The following is a 19845-nucleotide window of genomic DNA, read 5'->3' on the forward strand; positions in this document are numbered from 1 at the left end:
GTCAACAATCTAGTTTTCATGGGGTAACAAGCCATGGGATCATAAGCAGAAATGAATGAAAATCAAACCGCTCTGTTTCTTCTGACTCCAATTCTGTCGCTCAAGACACTAAATTTCGATTTTCACGGGGTCCGTAGTGCTCTTACGACTCCAACTCCGATTCCGACTCCGTTAGTAGTGAAAACAAGCCTTTAGCCGGGAGACGCACTCAACTATCTGGTGCCTTTGTTCAGTTGGGATTATTAAATGGGTAACTGTTAACATTCAACATCGCATCTAACAGGAGCACCAATACTCCTAGCTGCTCCATGATATTAATCGCACGTGATAAATGTTTATGAGCAGCTTACCATTTGCTGCGTGGGATGTTCACCATTGAGTGTTCTGGTACAACTTTATGAACAAATAGGTATCTCCCTTTTTTTTTTTTTGTAACAACCACAAAACACTTTCCCATCTTGAACGAAGACTTATCGCGGTGGATGTAAGGTTTGAAAATTGGGGAATATCACTTGGGTTATATCCTCGAATATTCCCCCAGTTTTCGGTCACGTAATGCGTTTAGATCAAACGCGCGTGAGAATAACTATTTGATGGATCATAAGGGCCGAAACAATGGAAATATTCAACTTTTGTGCATCATTGCATTTTTGTCTATTATCTTAGTAGCCGTCATATTATGATGATTATGATGGTGACGAAGATTGTATGCGTATGATGGACGATCCTCGCAGTAGATAGCGCTATTTGAGCAATAGCGAAATTCAGACCTGAAAAAAATCAGGCCTGTACGGGACTCGAACCACTGACCTCTGCGATACTAGTGCAGCGCTCTATCTCGAAGATTGTATGCTTACTACTTTTGAATAAAAGTGTTTTGAATCAATTCTAGGGAGAAGTTGGGCTTCCAGGACCTTCCGGACCAAAGGGTGACAGAGGACCAATGGTATAGACAAAATAAACATAAACATGAATAATTGGTTATGATTTTAGCTTTCAGTTGGAGGCCCCATTTCAAAGATGGACTGTAAATTTCAACCACTTCACATGTATATCAAACTACACAGGAATTTGATATCAGCAGCAAAATGAGTAAATAACCAGTTGTTGTTTTGGCCAATATCAGAATTCATAAGGCAGCTTTCAACCACAAGAATAGAAACTGACCTTACAAATGTCTCTCCTTGTAATTGAAACCGTGGCGTACTGTTAACAACGATGAAAGGATAATTTTTGGTTAGCCAGTGGATATTTCTCGGGGGTAGGACTGATCCGTACCGGGTGTGTTTTCGACTTGGGGGGTATGGTTATGATAGCTATTGTTGGGAACAACTACGCTTGGCGCAAATAGATACAACACAACCACTCGTATGCGTCCAGATTCCTTGTCTTCTTATTAACTACGGCCACGCCGATGTTAATGGTTCTTACAGGATAGCCCTGAAATACCATCCTAAAACAAAACTCCGCAAAAGTACAATATATGGACAGAGCTGAATAACGTATACGCATGCGCCAGATTTTGCCGCGGAAACACGGATTTTGAGTCATTCGCATGGTTGATTTCCTATTCTGTTGCTACGAGGCGTCGTTTTCCTTGCCGCTTTTCTTTTACAGAACAACCTCCAATAATTTGGTACACCCCCCGAAAAATTTTCAAAAATTAATTTTCTCCTTTAAATATTTGGAAATAGAAGAGATAGTTCCTCGGTTTTAAAGGGCAGCCGTTGTTATTCTTCGCTAATTTCGCTAAATTTTAGACCTAGGACACATGAGCCCGCGTTGTCGACCGCATACCCGCTGACGTAGCATTCATTATTCAGCTCTGTCCAATATATGCATATGGCATGGGAAACTGCGCCCTTGGTATTTTTCAGCGGTGCAATAAACTGTATGTAAAGGCAACGAATTATACAATATTTTTGCTTTGTATAGGGACCCCCTGGCGCACCCGGAACTGGAGGAAGTCCAGGAGCACAAGGACCCAAAGGTGACTCAGGTCCCCCGGGCCGAAATGGACGCAGCGGTTCACCTGGTTCACCCGTAAGCTTGGTCTTTATGCAGTAAAGTTTGTCTTAACATCCTTCGCCCCTTCTATAGGATGGAAAAAGCATCGAGTCTGGAGTTGTTGTCCAATCTTCAACAAGTTCTCAATTTAAAGCTAGACCTTGAAAACGTCGCTCAACTTCACGAAAATAGCTACGACAAAAACACGCTTAACCAGCGCAAATGGAGAACGCTCAATCTGAGGAAAAACCTCAACAACTTTAAAAGACCCAAGTTTAGACATAATTTTGAAGCATAAAGTGAATAATAACAAAATGTCACTGTTTTTGGTCCTTAACGAATCGTCGCTTTGAAGCCACCTTGCGTAATTATGGAGTGTACTTGCCAATGTATGCCTTGTGCATTGGCTGTCATTGGTAGTGCAATGCTAGTGAATTAATGGTAGGCATGCCGTTCTCTTTCTCTTATTCAGGGAGGTCGTGGTCCACCGGGACCAAAGGGTGAAGCAGGTAATCCTGGAGCGAACGTAAGTACTAAAACACGGTTTACTTCTTATTATAATGTGATAATGATGATAATATTAATAATAATAAATTTATTGCTTATTTAGCGCTATTTACCACAAAAAAGTTGAATAGCGCTTGACAACAAACATACTTACAGGAGTAGAACACAATTGAGGACACTGATTTATTACACGATTCGGGCAGTCGGAGGGCCAATAACTAAAATCAACCAATCAAAATGCTCTATTGCCAATATTCTCTCAGTATTGGACCGGGCACTGTCCCGAATGGTCCCGAATGATACCGCCCTTGTGTCCCTTTGAACTTCAGTCGTATAGTAAATCTCTTATTAACCAAGCTTGCTCAGGACCGTACTGGAAGAATATCGGCCCTCGGTCTTTTTTGTACGGACCGAGCGCAGCTCGGTCCGTACTGTCAAGACCTCGGGCCGATATTCTCCCAGTACGGCCCTCGCGCCTGGTTAATAAGATATATGTCTTCATTCTTCCAAAACCTCCCCTGATATCATGATCACTGTTGATCCCAGCAGTATGCACGACGTGTTGTAAGATCTAGGTCGGTTATTAGGCCGTTTCAGCTTTGTTGGAAGAGTGTACAAGAGCGAAATTAAAAGATCCGTGTTTGAGCGCGACATTGTATTGTTCCCATTTCCTTCTCTACCCAGAAGCACCAGCAAACTTAGAGATTTGCGAAAGGGAATGGGAATGGCCAATGTTTTTCTCAATAAACAACCCGCCTAAGAGAGTGACAATATCTGAAGGCGCAAAGTAATAGGAGTCAAGAAAAATCGTTCAAGTCGAGATCTTGTCTGCTTTATAATGTGCTGCTGGCCTGTGGACTTGCAGTAACTAATATTTTCGGCGTTATTTGACGAGGAGCCGGGGGGGGGGGAGGGAGAACTTCTTGATAAGGAGAAAGGGGGAGGGTTTAAACAAGGACCCTGACTATAAAAGGACTTTTGCCCTGGGCAAGCCGTCAGTCATTTCACCCCTGACACCGAACTGTCGACATCAGCCAGTCCGTGACCGTGCGATATCGGCAAAACTATTGTAACCGAAAGGTCACTTGCAGCCAGTGCATATCTCAAACTTCTACGAATTTTGCCATTTTCGTTTACGGCAAAGAAAAGATGATCGGCTCCACTCAGTTGGCTCCACGGAATGTACACCCGCTTGCGATGTCATTTCTGTAAGGAAGGCAAACGGCCAGAGGGCTAGCGGTGAGGACTAGCTTTTATGACCTTTATTATCTTTCACAAAAATCCTCTTCTCATACCGGTTTTGTATTGTTGTAATAAAGTGGTTAGTTTCTTCGACGTTTTGTCTACGGGATTTCATGTGACACTTATACAAGAACTCCTCTGCAATTAAACAAGAGATCACGTTGGATAGAATTTTTATTTGAATCGCGCGCCATTTCTCCAACGGAATATGTGGTGTTGAAATACGAATCCCGTGGGTACTCATATAAAATAATTTCGGTCACGGATTGGAAACATGTCTGGTTGACTGAAATCCGATGGAAAACAAATTATTATAGGCTATATTGCCTGAACGGGCCTCAAGAACTATTGAAAACCTCGACCTTTTCATAAGTAGCTAGTGAAATAGGCTTCTCGTTGCAACGCGCTTCTAAAATGTTCAGGCAAAAAATATCCCATGTAGTGCCGTGTCAAAATACTTAGAAAACTATGTTCCTTTCAAAGGGACCTATTCTCGAACTTCGCTCTATTTTTTTTCCTTTTTTGAGGTTTTTTCTCCCCATAACTCAAAACGTGCGATAAAACATTGGACCCGTTTATGTCGGTTTGGGTGGCCGCGTCGCTGGCGAGATGAGAAGCCTGAGCGAACGAGCAAGATGTAAACAAAGAGGAGTGACTTTCACTCACCATACCCCTTTGTTCAGACCATTCGAATAAGTCTAAGAGTCGTTCCATCAAAATAACATTTGCCATCGGTGTTCGACTCGCTAAATGAAGGCGTTCCTTCAACCGCTGAATTCTTGTCTTCACGCTTTCCAATCGCTCTTCCATTCCGGGTTCGACCGCCAGCTCCAGTGTATAACGGACTCGTAGACCTCGCGCCGCTATTTTGGCTTTTTTTGATGGAAAATCCGCCATGGCAAAATAAAATGCAATTTTAAAGCTAAAGACTAGTTAGTACGCGACTGTAGCAACCGTAAAATGGATCACTTCGAAGTGGAAGATGAGTTATGTCGCAACATACACGTACACACATTTACATACATGTACATAAATGTACATCTATGTACATGAAAACCACTCTCTCTGAGCATGTCACAGTACTGAGATCCTCTAGTCAATGATATCGACGGCTCAAGAAGTTGAGGCAAACGGAGGGGAGTCAGAGGGCCAGTACGACCATCTCGCGATAGGAAGAGCCGTTAGGAGCGCGAAATTCAAATTGCGATAGCCTAATTTTTTGAGTTTTGCAAATGAAGATCAGTATTTCTCCATTCGTCCCTTTTTTAATCGTCAATAAAAACATTTTCAAGTGGAAATCACTTGAAACAAGACAAGGATATCGGTCGTCGTGTACAAATCTCTTTTTCCCCCTTCACCTTCCATTAGTCAGCCATCTTCGATTAGCCATGGAAGCAAAGATTGCGTTACAAGACGGGGGAGGAGCTATCCCTTTTATAGTCAGGGTCCTTGTTTAACAGAAACTTAAAGGTCTGGTAAGTGGTTTATTAGAGGTAAGGGCTCGTTTCAGCCCCCTAGGGGACCCTTGGAGTGGCTTCTAGCAAGGTCATTCATCTCACTGTTTCTTTTCCCTTTACAGGGCAGCAATGGAAGAAATGGTACGGATGGTATAAACGGACGACCAGGTTTGAAGGTCAGTGTTACAAACACTTTTTAAGCTACATATACCATGTACTTTTTGCCTGAACAAGAAGGCCAGACGGAGGAAAATGAGGGTCAAACATTTTCCCATCTGGCTTGACCTAACCTAATAATAAGCTTTTTTTTTCATATGCCCCCTGCCCTCTTTTAATTCATTTTCCTTCTATTAAACTCTTACTTCCCCTACTCGTGCCATCTAGTACACATGGGAATAAAATGTCAGCTCGTTGGCATGCGTAACAGAGATGTGGCATGCGTGAGAAGATGGCTCCCCGATGCGTTTGCACAGGTGCCTCACATGACGAGGCCAAGCGTCGCACGCATGCCACTCCGGCGTCTGACATTTCCCAAACTCATGCTGATGTTTTCACTCGTACATAGATTCTCATGAAATAATGTCTTTCGATTAAAGCGCACGTAGGGTCACAAACGGTCATGTGATTAAAAAAGATTTTTTAAATTTCTTCTGTGTTCAATTTGTAGGGAGAACGAGGTGCCCCAGGAGAACCAGGAAAAGCAGGAGACCCAGGTCCTGCTGGTATTGAGGGACCAAAGGGAGATCAAGGACCACGGGGATCCCAGGGAGAAAAGGTGCAAAAGATTTGAAATGTTTTCGGAAAGTTCAAAACAAATTGATTAATCAACCGAATACCTAAACTATGAAAACAAGCTCTTTTTTTTCATAAATTTTGCTTAACGCCACCTGTTTGGCCATCGAATCACTCATTGAAATTTTTATGTATTATCGTAAGGAGAAATTCCTTGTCTGTTACCCAAGGGATCGAGAGAGGTAAGCTACATGCGAGCGAACTGGACTTGAAACAAGGATGTCAAAATAGCGTTCTTTAGTATTAAGTCTGAGTGTTTGGTGTTATTTTTTCCTTTTTTTTTTTTTTTTTTTTTTTTTCTTTCATGTTTAGGGACGTCGTGGAAGTGATGGTGTTCCTGGCAAACGAGGCGATCCTGGTGCCCCGGTGAGAAACAATTTATAGTTCCAAACGAAGTTTTCAACTGTTTCAATTGATTATAGATTTTATTTTCTGTGCATTTCATGTCCCTGACCTCATCCCAGTTTCAACTGTATTTATTTGCGATATTGAGACAGACGAGCCCAGTTCAGCTTTCGAGCTGGTTTAATTGGGGGCATGCATAAACAATCGTGGCGGGCCTTACGAAATCCAGGACTCAGTCAAAAGTTAGTTAAAACTAAGTTAGGGTCATTCAATCATTCAGAGTCATTCAGAGTCAATCATTCAAAAGTTTTTTATTCCTTCTCTTAATAGAGCAAATCCGTCTCTCCTCCCCTCCACCTGTCTGTCTTCACCTCCCCCCCCTCCCCATTGGTACTTTCCTCCCTCTGTCGTTCCGTTCCATTCCTTTGTCCGCGTATACTTCTTTTGTCCTTGGCCATGTGCCCGCGTTCGTCCGTTCTTCCATCCTTTCTTCCTCTCATTCCTCCGTCCCACAGTCCGTTTCTGCACCATCCGTTTCTGTTACAGTCACTCCAATTGTCCCCCAGTTCATCCGTTCCCCGTCCCCTTGCCCAATGATCCGTTCCTCATCTATCTATCCATCTCTTTCCTTACTCCCTCGTTCCTTTCTGCCTTCTTTGCTTCCTCGCTTCTGTCGATGTTCGCTTATTCACTCATTCAACTGTGAATCTGCATTCTTTGCTCTTGTAGGGAAATCAAGGACCTCAAGGAGAGAAAGGTGACACTGGTCTACCTGGCGAAAAGGGAGACAAAGGTTGGACGGGACCTAAAGGAGCGACTGGACCTGATGGCCCACAGGTAAAAACAAGTCAAACAAGTTTGCTTGTGTTTGCACTGGAAAACAGTGGGTGGGTTTCTTTACTTGGTTTTGCGCTGCGTCACTGAGCTAAGGTCTGAGGCAGATTTCAATCAAACCTGTTCTTTAAACGTTCGTCTTGCGAGAAACACGGTAATAACTGATTGCTTTGTTTGCTTAAAGGGCGAGAGAGGACCACCAGGTGTTGACGGAGTAGATGGACCTCCAGGACTTAGGGTTGGTACCTAGGCGTGTCAAAACCTTGCCCGAACTCCTTTCACGTTTTAAAGGGACGCTTTTCCTTTTAATAAGTTTCGGAAGTTGTTAGCTGTTGCACGTAGATTTTAACAAAAAAAAAAGATGAAACAAAAAGCATTTTTACCTGAAGCAAATTTGTAAAGAGCAGTTTTACCAAAATGAAACGAATGAGGTAACATTTTAGGCTATCAAAGGGTAGCGAGAAGTACCTTATTAGAGAGGGTGTGGTCGTGGACTGTCTTACAAGCTGCTTATAATTTCACCCTTCAAATCTGAGTATTAATCATTTGACAAAGTGTTCTTAATATTTTTATACTCAGTCAAGCAGGAATTTAGAAAATCATCCTATGTTGGATCTCTGTGCTCACTTACTTTTTTTGAATTCTTCGTCAACCCTGCCAGCTCTGATCCTAAGCATTGATTGGCACCGGCATCCGAATTTAATTGGAATCAACAAGGGTTAAAAAAAGAAATGCATGGTCGACTATCAAACGAAATTACTTTGTTGTTTATTTCACAGAAACACTTGCCTGAGTCGAAAACTCGACTAACCAGTAAAGGAGAGGTTTTCTGCAAACAGAAAACACGCTTAAAACAAACGAAATTACAACATAAACAACTGAAGTGAGAACTCACCGACATAGTTAGTAAACTATGTCACCGACTGTTCGAGCTTAGGGTTTACAACAACTACAATACACGGCTACAAAACATTTTTGAAATGAACGCGACGATTTTCCTTTTCAAAGCACATGGGCGATTGCCCGGATGTTTACGTAAACATAGGCCCGCAATGGGAGTTACAGACTTGCATATGTCTGTTACGAACGTTATGTCCTTTAGCCACAATACATCTCTTTGTGAAAGGGTTTGGGAAAATTTGGGGTTATATCGAGATTACTCCCCCAAACCCGGCTAATAGGCTTGTCTTTTCTCGTTGCTTGTTTATGGGGTCAATGCAGTTAACTGTGCGGAAAAGTAACTTTTTTTTTTCTGGCCATAGGGGCCACCAGGAGCAAGAGGAAATCCCGGTCCACCAGGAAGAAACGGAACAGCGGTGAGAGTCTAATTGTGTTCGATAATCTGTTAATTTGTTTGTTTTGTTGGTTTCTTTGTACTCGTTTATGGTTTGCAAGGATGGGCTTGACTACACGTCACCATCATCTTGAACATTACATATACATAGGACATTCTAAATCCCCGTTACTAAGGATTGCCTCTCATCTATTGTAAGATACCTTCACAACAAGAAATTATTTTTGAAGTTGTGGGAAGGGAAGATGCTACCGCTGTACTAAATAGAACGTGTTTCAGTTGAGTGTCTAAGTAAAAACAAGAAAAATTGCCTGAAGCAGGGTAAATGAAACTGTCCAAGTCGCGATTGAATTAAGTTTTTCATCGGATTAATTTCCAGATTGGCTTGAGCCATTTTGACCTGCTCTATAACAGATCTGTAATAAACTTAAAGTTGGATGGGGGTCATTGGGTTTTGCAGGGTTCGTACGCGTCTTGAAAACCCTTGAATTTCAGGAGACCGATTTCAAGGCCTTGAAAGTACTTGAATTTCGTTTTGGGTCCTTGAAAGTCCTTGATTTTTTATTGAACAACATCGAAAAATATCTGCTTTTGTTTTGCACCATCGGTAAACCCAAAACATAGATGTTAACAGAAACATTTTTCTTGGTTTTGAGGTAAAATTGTCATTACAAAAAATCCTTGAAGTTTCTAAGTAGGGTCCTGGAAAGTCCTTGAAAAGTCCTCGAATCTTTGGCCTGAAAAAGTGTGCGAACCCTGGTTTTGGTGGGACACAGATGTGTTGAACTGTGGTATTAACTTAACATTGCACATATTTTTATGGTACGTTGGTTCAAACTTTTAACCCAGAAATCTCTCTTCTATATATAGGGTGAACCAGGCATGAAAGGACCTGATGGTGACCCTGTATGTATTTCGAATTATTTTCGATTCTTTTCACCGTATCATCTTATAACATAACCAAAGTAAAGCGCGCGCTCTGATTGGTCAATTTAGCGTCCCCCATTTGCCCATGGGTGTACGCTGCTGACGTGAGCAAATGCAAAGACTATTTTTCCGCGCGCGCTTGTTTTTTCTGGTCGCGTAAGATTTGTTAAATAAAAGGGAACTCTTTAGCTAAGTGTTAATGTTATGTTAGAAAACAAATGGTAAACACCGCAGCGTACACTATTGAGTTATGGATGCACTTGGGAGGTTTGCTAAGCACTCAAGAAGCTAGAGTCGCTCTCGGCTATCGCCTCGAGCGACTCTTACGCTTCTTTCGTGCTTAGCAACCTCCCGCGTGCACCATAACTCAATAGTGTACGCTGTGGTGTTTACCATTTGTTAATTTCTGCATGATCTCCACACTGAGCTCGATACTTTTTCTATGGTACCGAGTAGTTTAATTCGTTGAACAATTGACCCTTTGATTCACAAGATCTGCTTGTTAATTCTCCCCTCTTGCTGCTACACATTTCCTTGTTAATTAGTTACGAGAGTTTGGTGTTAGATCAAGATAACAACTTCTTGATGAGTTTGGGTATTCTCATTACCTGTTTGCTGGACTCTTGGAGTCAGAAGGTCATTGGCTTTTAGTTGGTAATAATTTTCTTTATTCATATTTCATTTATTCTCATGATCTTGTGGTTTGATTCTGAGGTGATTCTGTAAAGGGGAAAAAGATTTTAGTCATTCTGAAAGGATGAAGAGGACACTGACTTCAAATGAAACCTGTCCGATTTATTTTGTTTTAACTCATCACCTTGAGTGTAATAATTTTTTTTGTTTTTTAATTTGCCCACAGGGAGAGGCGGGAAATGAGGTGAGTGTGTTATCTGCTTCACCGGCGTAGTAATTATGACGTTTCATTTCAGTTTTGCGTCTCACTTAATCTTACAAGATTCCGTTTAAATAGAACCTACCCTGAGGAGACAAAGTTTCGTTAATTTATCGAAAATTGCCTTGCTGACATTCGCTCCGGCGAAAGACTAACCTCAAACCTCGCTTTAAAAAAACTCTCTACGGAGGCCAATTTACATAATCAACTAAGCTAATAGAGCCAAAGTATCTTAAAATACCCCCCGCCCCCCCCCCCTTCTCCCCCATCGACGCACCACCACAGTTTCTTTAGAAACTCACTCCTTTTGTTCGTTTGTTCGAAAAAGTTTTAACAGATCTCAGCTATTTTGAAACTGGAATTTTGTGTGTGCCGCTCTATTAGATGACGCTTTACTAGTTTACCTGATAGATCTGATGGCTTTTTTTCTTTTCCTGTGATTACTTTTGAGATTGCTGCTGTCTTTAGGCGGTCATTTTGTTATGTACAAGGAATCGATATTCACTAACCAGGAATTAATGATTTCTTTTTCTCTTTTTTTTTTTTACCTTCTCAAAGGGACCTGGGGGATACAAAGTAAGTACAGAACACTCTTATTTTTGTAACTGAATTTTTTGCTCCTAAACAGAGGTTTAAACTTTCTTCAATTTAAATCTTCAATCGATTTGTTTTTAGATTTGTTTTTTTTGTTTTGTTTTGTTTTGTTTTGTTTTGTTTTTGTTTTTTCCTATGGCTTTTAATTGAAGTTATGGGTATGTCATTGTCCACAAAGACTCGCACTCGTTATTGGTCACTAATTACCGTTAATCATTTTCTTTCAGGGACCACGCGGGCCTCCAGGACCTCCGGGACCTCCCGTAAGTTCGGGATTCTAAGATTACTTCCTTCACGTTAGAATGATAATGATAAAAGCAATGGTAATGATATTTGCGGAACTAAAAGAAGCTGTGTTCTTGCTCACGCTGTGTTAATCAAACTTATAAAATCTGTACTATAAGATTTTTATTTTGTTTTCAACTTTGAACAATTAACAAAGAGGATTTAAAACAAAGTTTTTGTGTGTTTAGGGTGAGCCAGGCCGTCCAGGATTACTCGAAGTAAGTATAACTACTCCACTCTTTCATTTGTACTAAAAATAGTGTTCTACAAAGGGCATCCCACTTAAATGGCGTTTATGTTTGTTTTTAATGATCATTCATTGAAATTGTTTCTTAAAAGGAACTATCTCTCCAGGTAACTAAAGCCTGATTCTTCTCTACGGAAACTTTTTCCTTATAATTTGACGCTAAACTCATTCTCTTTCTATAGTACTTGACTACTGCAAACATTGAAAAAGGTCCAGGATTCCGTTTATACTCAAGCAGCAGAAAGGTAAGGGAAACTTTAAAATTGGCCTGATATTAAGCAATGGAGGACTGTTCTCATCCAAACATATGAAGGCAGGCGAAATTTGTTACAGTAATGTAAACCAAAGACACAGTCAAAGGTTGTCATAATCTTTGAAAATAATCCTAACCCATGCGTGTTCGGATGTTAAAACTGACTTAAGTTTCTCATTGGTCGCTTGTGATACTTCTTGTTCTTGCAGGAAATGCCAACTCAAGAAATTAAGGTAGGCTTTACATGAAAAAGAAAAAATCATGTTTGATTTCAAGCCTCCAACTAAACTCACACTGATAATCTCGTTTAGTTTGTGTTGTATTGCTTTTCTCTTTCTTTAGTGATAGACAATGGACGTTCAAACCCTTACACTAACTTTGTTTTAAGTCTGTCACGCTTCTCGTCCTTTAGCCTATGGATATACTTAGAGGATTGGATGCAAAAGAAAAAGAAATCGATTTGAAAATAAAACCAGACGGTACCAGAAAATATCCTGCAAGAACGTGTTACGATCTGTTCCTTGATCACAAGAGTTACAAGAACGGTAGGTTCTCCATTCATCTCTGTTAATTTCTTCACGTTCTTTCAGCCAGTGGGCACCAGTAAAGAAGCAGGCGAGCGACCTGTGTTTGGTTGTCAAGGAAACGCCTGTCTGATACCCCCCTTCCTTCCCCTTGCTCCGTTTTTCGCGCGCCCGCTCTTACGCTCACTTCTATTAACCTAGAATATGGAACAGGCTCTAAACAAGGGGTCATATTTAAGGGGCTGATCTGAAAACCATACTGCAAAACTTTTTCCCATGTCCTCACCACTTCCTCGATACCAGTCCTTTTAACCGTTGCTCTAAATGTATTATATCATTATGTTATTGAAAGGTATGTTCTGGATCGATCCTAACGGTGGAACAATCAAGGATGCCATCTGGGTGTTCTGTGATAAGGGCAAGAATTCGTCGTGTGTCTATCCCAAGAACTCGAAAGTAAGTGACTTCTGTTCCTGTAGAAATGGTACTTTAGGAGAAATAATATGATGAATGATCGCGTCATTGACGTTGATATTCTGTGCGTTAGTGGTGAAGGGAAAATACGATGTGTTTTGATTTAGTTTGTCAGTACAAAGCTCTTTGTGTCTCCTGCTCTGATATTCATTCCCTGGTGGTTTAATCGCAGATCTCTGACCTTACAATCAAAGCACAATTCCAGGACAAGGAAGACAAGTGGCTGAGCCAAGCTTTTAAAGAAAGTGAAGAGGTTAGCCTGCGAAATGTTTTTGTCGTTATCATACTTCGTGCAAAACCAAGCACAACAGTTTTTCTTTAAGTAGAAAGCAATATAGCACGATCACTTCAGTCGCACGTTTTCAACTTGCTTGCCAATAAGATACCAAAATTAGGTCCATCTGAACACAATGTACCAATCAGCCATTCACAGTTCTTCACTCCGTGAAGTTGTCATTTCATACTTGTCGCTGATTGGTCCGTTCTGGCCAAGTAACCCTAATCCTGCTCTTTCATTGGCCAACAAGCTGTGCGAGCGAGCTATACATCTTCAAGAGTTGCGAATTCTCAATCGCGATTCCTGTTTGATTTCAGACCGAATTGATTGAATACGACGCCCACTACACACAGCTTAACTTCCTGAAGACATTTAGCAACTATGCTAATCAGAACATCACCTACGCCTGCCGTAACTCCATGGCTTGGGAAGATGGAAGATACTCCATCAAACTCAAGGGCTCTAATGAAATGGAATATCACGCCACATCTAAGACCTCGCTCAGACCTAAAGTACTCTCCAACGGATGCATGGTAAGTTAAAATCACCGCTCCCTCTTCCCTGCCCCCCCCCCCTCCTAGTCCCCCTCCCCCTCCCCATCGTCTCTTCTAGGCACAGTAGGAGTGTTCTCTCTACGGGAATTGCGGTGGCTTTGTGGTTGCTGCGCTGAACTTCCGATCAAAAAGCCTTAGTTCGACTCCAGGGCAGGTCATTGAGTTCTGTTCACAGGCAAAGGCCCTTGAATTTAAGAGTGCCCCTCTTTATCCCGGAGTACAGATGGGTACCAGTGAACTGGTAAGAAAAGCCGACAAAATGCCGGGCGGGGGAGAGTGACCTGTGATGTACTAGCGTCCCATGATGATGGGAAAGGGGGATGGCCATACCCCATGTTCGCCTCAAATCAGGGGGAATTATGGGTTCTTTGGCCTTCAAGACTGAACACCTCTCTCCCCACTGAGAAGTTGTTTTTTGTCGTGTATCAGTGTCATTAACCAGATGTCAACCTTATTCACGTAAAATGGTTTACTTGTTTACACGACAAATTAGTTTTCAGTTTACCGGGAGTGTACACACAAAAATCATCAGTGACGATCATTTTTGATTGATTTTACAGCAAAGCGATTCTACGGGTAAATGGGAAAAGACAGTTCTAGAGATTGATACCAGAGAGAGGAATAGACTACCAATCATGGATGTTTCAGCCTATGACATCGGCGGTAAAGAACAAGACTTCAAGCTTGAAATTGGACCAGCCTGTTTCCATCATACCGTCCTAACCCGTACGGCTTAGCGTTTGGTAGCCACCTGTATATTGTGTTTTAATATTTCGACGTTTGATGACAAAGGCAGTCGATGGAATCTAAGGATTAAACATGAGTTAGATGTAGCGGAGAGAACTTATATCAAGCCTCGCAAGGCACTGCTTTGCCTAATCACAAATCTCCTCCGAGTCTGAATAAAATTTTTTCTATTATATTTGTTGTTGGTTTTTACTCAGCCTGTTATTGCAGTTTAAAAGTTTTATAGTATGTGTTTGAAAGGAGTTTCGTTGCTATATAAATAAACTGAAAGCTCACTCGTATTTTATTTTTGTGCTGAACGAATTTTGTAGTAATATAAGTGAAGTTGTGGCATCTACAGTGATAGAACTAGAAGCGATGAAAGGTGAGCTGTATTAATAGAAAATAAAACAAAATTTGTGATCATGCCAATGAAGAGAACCTTGAGTTACATTGAATCTTACAAGCTATATCTTGATTGTCGAAATTGTCCACCTTGATGGTGAAGAGAAACTTCTAAAAAGAACAGAAAGCAACTCCAACAGGAACAGAATTATCATAGATTTCGAACTCCCATAGAAAGTCTTCGCCTTTAGCCTTTTTGTCTCCTTATGTGAAGACGATTAACTTTCAAGGCTTACTCTTTAATGATGCGATGAAAAATGTTCTTTCAGAACGTCGATGAGAAGGGACAGTTACTTAGGTGCGTTTTGTAATCTTCCCCACCCCTTTTAATAAACATTTATGACCCTTTTTAAAGCAGGAGAACCTGTCCTCCAATAAACACTCTGAAAAACTACGAACTGAGCCTCAAAGTGTCTTGCCACTTCTATTTCAAAGCGATTAATTGTGTCAGTCTTCAATATTATAGACTTTACAACCAAAAATACTTCACTCTGTAACGGGTCGGATTTGGCTCTCCCTTATTAAACATCCGTTTCTCGAAAAAGTATTCCAGGGAAAGTGGAGGGCGTATAAGAGCACTGATTTCTAAGGTGTCTATGTAGCTGAAGAACAAGTTGGTTACTGATATCACTGATTATTAGAGCCAGGCCCCCATCAAACCTCTCCCTGACTCGAATCCTCGAGGGGCAGAGGAACGCGTCTTCCAGCGCTAATAGTCAGGGCGACTCATTCACGGACTATTGTTTTCTGCATTCATGAATTTGTGTTTGACGCAACTCATTGTCATCGTTGTTTTATCAACCTTTTTCGCTGGTCTTGTAATGGGTGGCTAATAATGGCATGCGCTCGTATAAACGCGCGTGGAGGCTCCTCACGCGAGAGATCTTGCTTATCGTGGTATACTCTGTGTCAAGACAGAAGCTTATGAAAAGATAAACAACTCCATATTAGAAAAGTAAAGTTTGATTGGGTAGTCTCACGCTCCAATAAACCCCAGTTCACAGACATTTTCATAATCGCACGCTTGACGCATGACATAGAGTACAATTTGTGTTGTCATACATAACATACATGCTTCATTCAAAATGGCGGGCTTTTTTTCCGAATAAATTGTAGTAAACTGAATAACAATGTCTGACAAAGAAAGTGATTGGAATGTACCGAGTAGTGACGGCGAAGAGGACAGTGCTGAAGCTGCACAAATCCAGGGTGAAAAGAAATGGGAGATTCCCTTAAAAGTTCTACAACTTTACAGCGAGATCGAGAAGAACGGGTATATAGAGTTGAAAGTTCAAGAATACAGAAGTATTAGTGGCGGAAACAATGTCGTTAGCGAGACAAGAGAGCAAGAAAATAAAGAAGCTGAGGACTTTGGTGAGGTGACTGCTGATATGAAAACTACTGGAACCGATGAGACTTCAACCGTCCCCAAAACAGAAAAAGAAAAGTGAGTTTTTAATTTGACTATTAACTTGAAACTTGCATGGGCTATATAGCCTTGGAGAATATTTTGGCATAATTTCTATGTAACCTTACAGTTCATAATAGATGCAGATCTATGATAGCAGAAATCAAGGGAGAAAACAATAGATTACCTTTGGGCCGTACAGTGAAATACGGCCCGCGAAATCGACCAACAACAACAACAACAACAACAACCTTTATTTATGTGTCAAATCTAAAATAGCAGTTATACAACCACTAACTGGGGACACTAACTGGACTTACCAACTGCGCGCGTTGGATATGAGATGATAGATAGTCATCTCATATCCAACAAGCGCGAGTGAAATAATTGTTTTATGAAGAACGCTCAGAAATATAGATAAATCTTCCCAATTTTACTCATTTACTCATAATTTTGATCATTTACTTGCATGGTATAATGTTGCAAAGCCAATTAAAACCCTTGAATTGCACTATCCAATAGTCTTTTGATAAGATAAGTTATATCATTATACATCATGTGCAGCCCCATCCAATGACTGGCAATTAATTTATACCATAAAGGTGAATAGTGCTTTTTGTGCGTGTTGATAGGCTAGCTCAGGTGATAACTACAGTGGGACCCTCACTAACTTGAGATCCTTAGGAAGACCATTAAAAGGGTTGGAATTAGGTGGGTTTGAGACAGCCAATTATAAATGACTGAAAAAAAAAATAGGGGTTAGTGAGGTTCTACTATATTTACCTCTTGGCAGCAAAGAGAAATAAACTGACATCCTCTTTCACTTCAGTTTCCAGAGAGGAAAGCCTATCACACATCTGTGTACCACTGCTGAAAAGTAATGAGCTGGTGGTGCAAGATATTGTGTAACTGTGATTTGCTCTCACTGATTTTCTTCTCATGCATGGTGGTGTCACTCACATGTTTTTTTCAGACCACATGAACCATCAGCATTTGATTACACAGAAGAGTCCATAGATGAAACGTCACTTATAACCAGAAAAATTCCTAAGACTGGTATGACTAATCATTCTGTTTAGGGTTGGTTTATTGTTTTGTTCACATAGTTGTTAAATGTATTTCTGACCTGTTCTCAAAATGCCATATACGTTTGAAGAACAAATCGAAGTAACAGCAAAGAGCTGTTACTTCGAATAGTAACTTCTTACTAGTAAGAAGTTATCTGTTGCTCACTGATATGGCAATAGAGTACGAAATCAGAGGTCTGTTTGGGGACTCAGAGATTTTCTGTGTCCCATGACAGAAGCTTATAACTCCTGTGCCACAAAACAGCTGTCTCTCTGATGTAAAGATACCATGCCATGCATAAGTAAAGAATTTCTTATTTAACTCAGTTCTTTTCTTTTTTCAGTTGGGGTGGGGGGGGGGGGGTGGGGGAGAAAGGAAAGCCTTGTTAGAGTGTTAATAATACATAAAGGAGTCTCATATTTCCCATTTTTGGAGAAACAGTGGCCAAATAGTTAGCATGCTTGACTCCAGTCCAGCGGTCAAGAGGTCCCAGTGTGTTCTTGGGTAAGACACCTTACTCTCATGCTGCATCTTTCCACCCAGGAGTTTAATGGGTGGAGGCATACAGCCAGGAAACCTGACAAAATGGGCCTGAGTGACCAAGACAGAATTTCTCAAGTAATGAGAATAAAGAAAAATATAAATCAGGGGGATACTGGTTGATCTAATAGAAAGTTCTTGGAACTAACATCATAAGAACTGTATGGCAGGAAACCTGACAAAATGCAGGGGGGTAGCCTGCAATGGACAGACATCTCCCTGGGTGTGGCAGAACTCCTTGTGACTTTATGAAACCCATACAATCTCCACCTGAGTGGGCCATTTGGCTACATTACAGACTTAGGTATATTTAGGTAGAGGTAAAGTCTGTACTTGAGCCAAGAGTCCCATGCAGCTAGAGTGTATACAACTCCCTCCCTGGAGATGTTGCTAGTCCATTGCAAGATTACCCTGATCCTCCCCACCAACTTTCCCCCCTCTTGAGTTTCATCAGGTTTCTGCAACAATTTGCCACTACCATTATTATTCTTGGGTGGAGAGGGGTTCTGTGATGGTATAAAGTGTTTTTCCCAAGAACACAACACAAAGAACCATCCAGGTCTCAAACTGCAAACTCTCAACCCAGAGCTTGGGTCCCTGTGTCTCTCGCAGCATAGTCAGCCTTATCCTCACCTGATATATTTCTCATTATCTTGCAGAACGGTTACAAAGGAAAAGAGTTGGAACACTAGAGAATGTCATTTCTGATTTAAAAAGATTCAGAGACATGAACAACAAGGAGCCTACAGATAAAAATGCCACTCCAACTGAAACAAGAGCTGCAGTGCATGAAGAGCAAACAAAACCTCAAGAACGTGGTCTGGAACAATAAAATTGTGTTTTTACTCAGATGGTGTATCTGAGAAAACAGTGCAACAAACTATATTTCATAGATAAAGGGGGTCAGTTTCAAAGAAACTGTGGTGCTGCGTCGGTGGGGGTAACAAGGTAATTTGGTTATACCAACTAAATTGAAATTGTAACTTGGCCACTGTAAAGAGGTAAAAAGCTGACATTTTGAGTGTTAGCCCCAGTCAGAGTGAATAGAGGAATTGTGGGTTGTGTGGATTTATATGCAGAAAGTGGAGCTACGCTATTGGTGGAAACCACACCAGTGGAAACCACAGATCAGTCTAACAATTGGGGAAATTTTTTTGATAAGAGAAGAATTGTATGATTTAAAAAAAATAATTGATTCAGGCCAAAAGTCAGATCAATGCAAAACTGGTTGAAGCTGTCTAAAAGTTAGGAGAAATAATGACAAAAATAGCCAACATGAAATTATTTTGAACTTGAATCAGAAAAAAAAAAAGATAAAATTAACACATTGGAGGCTTTCTGGAAAGTTTCTTAACCCACTAACTTCCTAGATCTGATTATTAATTCTCCCCTCTAGGTGCTACACATTTCCATGTGAATTAGTTACAAGAATTTGTACAAGAATTAGTTACAAGAAGTAGTTACAAGATCAACATAACAATTTCTACCTGATAGGATTGAATGTTCTAATTACCTGTTTGCTGGATAATTTATGGATCTTATACTGAAAAGTTTCATGTTGATCACTTTTGGGAGTTTAAGGATAATGTTGGTAAAATTATGTTGGTGAAAATAAGAGAAAAGCCAAGTTTCAAATATGGCATCTCAATGGTTTTGATTTATCCCAAAGAACTCAAAATGTTGCCAATTGTCAAGAGGAAACTCCAAAAAATTTTCATGTTATGGGGTACATATATGGTAGAAAAGGGTAAAGCCTGCTTACAAGCTAAGTGGCCCATTGGGTGCTTAACTCCAGTTTCTGTGGCATGAAGTGGGTAGGAGTATATCTTCTCCCCCCTGGATGGAATGCTCGTCCATCACAGGATTACCCCCAGCATTAAATTTGCCGGTTCCCATTTAATTCTCCTGGGTGAAGAGACTGGCACTGTGAGAGTAAAGTTATTTTCACCAAGAACACAACACAATGTCCCCAGCCAGGGCTCGGACCTGGACCACTCGATCCAAAGTTGAGGGCACTAACTATGAGGCCACTGTGTCTCCACAAGGGAGGGAGGGTATGTATATGTACATGTATATGTACATACATATATAGACATATATACATTCATAATTTCCGAACAATTTCATGTCAACAATCAGAAAAAGTTTTGTTTGAACAAAATTAAAATGCAAATATATACAAATTTTCTTTTT

General features: G+C 40.8%; 2 protein-coding genes across 3 annotated transcripts in view; both read left to right on the forward strand.

Annotated features, from left to right (window-relative positions):
- Positions 1 to 14663, forward strand: part of LOC111320871 (uncharacterized) — a 53984-nt gene extending 39321 nt beyond the window's left edge. For both annotated transcript variants that reach the window (XM_088741291.1, XM_022923600.2), the window contains 21 exons: positions 893 to 946; positions 1936 to 2043; positions 2480 to 2533; positions 5336 to 5389; positions 5881 to 5988; positions 6318 to 6371; positions 7080 to 7187; positions 7369 to 7422; positions 8447 to 8500; positions 9349 to 9384; positions 10265 to 10282; positions 10856 to 10873; positions 11119 to 11154; positions 11365 to 11394; positions 11606 to 11668; positions 11886 to 11909; positions 12089 to 12221; positions 12553 to 12656; positions 12847 to 12927; positions 13269 to 13484; positions 14066 to 14663. In XM_088741291.1, the coding sequence (XP_088597417.1) occupies positions 893 to 946; positions 1936 to 2043; positions 2480 to 2533; positions 5336 to 5389; positions 5881 to 5988; positions 6318 to 6371; positions 7080 to 7187; positions 7369 to 7422; positions 8447 to 8500; positions 9349 to 9384; positions 10265 to 10282; positions 10856 to 10873; positions 11119 to 11154; positions 11365 to 11394; positions 11606 to 11668; positions 11886 to 11909; positions 12089 to 12221; positions 12553 to 12656; positions 12847 to 12927; positions 13269 to 13484; positions 14066 to 14242 (1584 nt within the window). In that variant the 3' untranslated portion in view covers positions 14243 to 14663. The remainder of the gene's footprint in view (positions 1 to 892; positions 947 to 1935; positions 2044 to 2479; positions 2534 to 5335; positions 5390 to 5880; positions 5989 to 6317; positions 6372 to 7079; positions 7188 to 7368; positions 7423 to 8446; positions 8501 to 9348; positions 9385 to 10264; positions 10283 to 10855; positions 10874 to 11118; positions 11155 to 11364; positions 11395 to 11605; positions 11669 to 11885; positions 11910 to 12088; positions 12222 to 12552; positions 12657 to 12846; positions 12928 to 13268; positions 13485 to 14065) is intronic.
- A 1031-nt stretch (positions 14664 to 15694) lies between these two features.
- On the forward strand, positions 15695 to 19845 carry LOC111320882 (uncharacterized). Its single transcript, XM_022923616.2, has 3 exons — positions 15695 to 16083; positions 17018 to 17100; positions 18312 to 19845. Exons 1-3 carry the CDS (start codon positions 15767 to 15769, stop codon positions 18482 to 18484), a joined length of 573 nt encoding a protein of 190 aa, XP_022779351.1. The 5' UTR covers positions 15695 to 15766; the 3' UTR covers positions 18485 to 19845.

The sequence above is a fragment of the Stylophora pistillata genome, chromosome 12 (assembly GCF_964205215.1).
Source record: "Stylophora pistillata chromosome 12, jaStyPist1.2, whole genome shotgun sequence".
In the NCBI taxonomy this organism is placed as follows: domain Eukaryota; kingdom Metazoa; phylum Cnidaria; class Anthozoa; order Scleractinia; family Pocilloporidae; genus Stylophora; species Stylophora pistillata.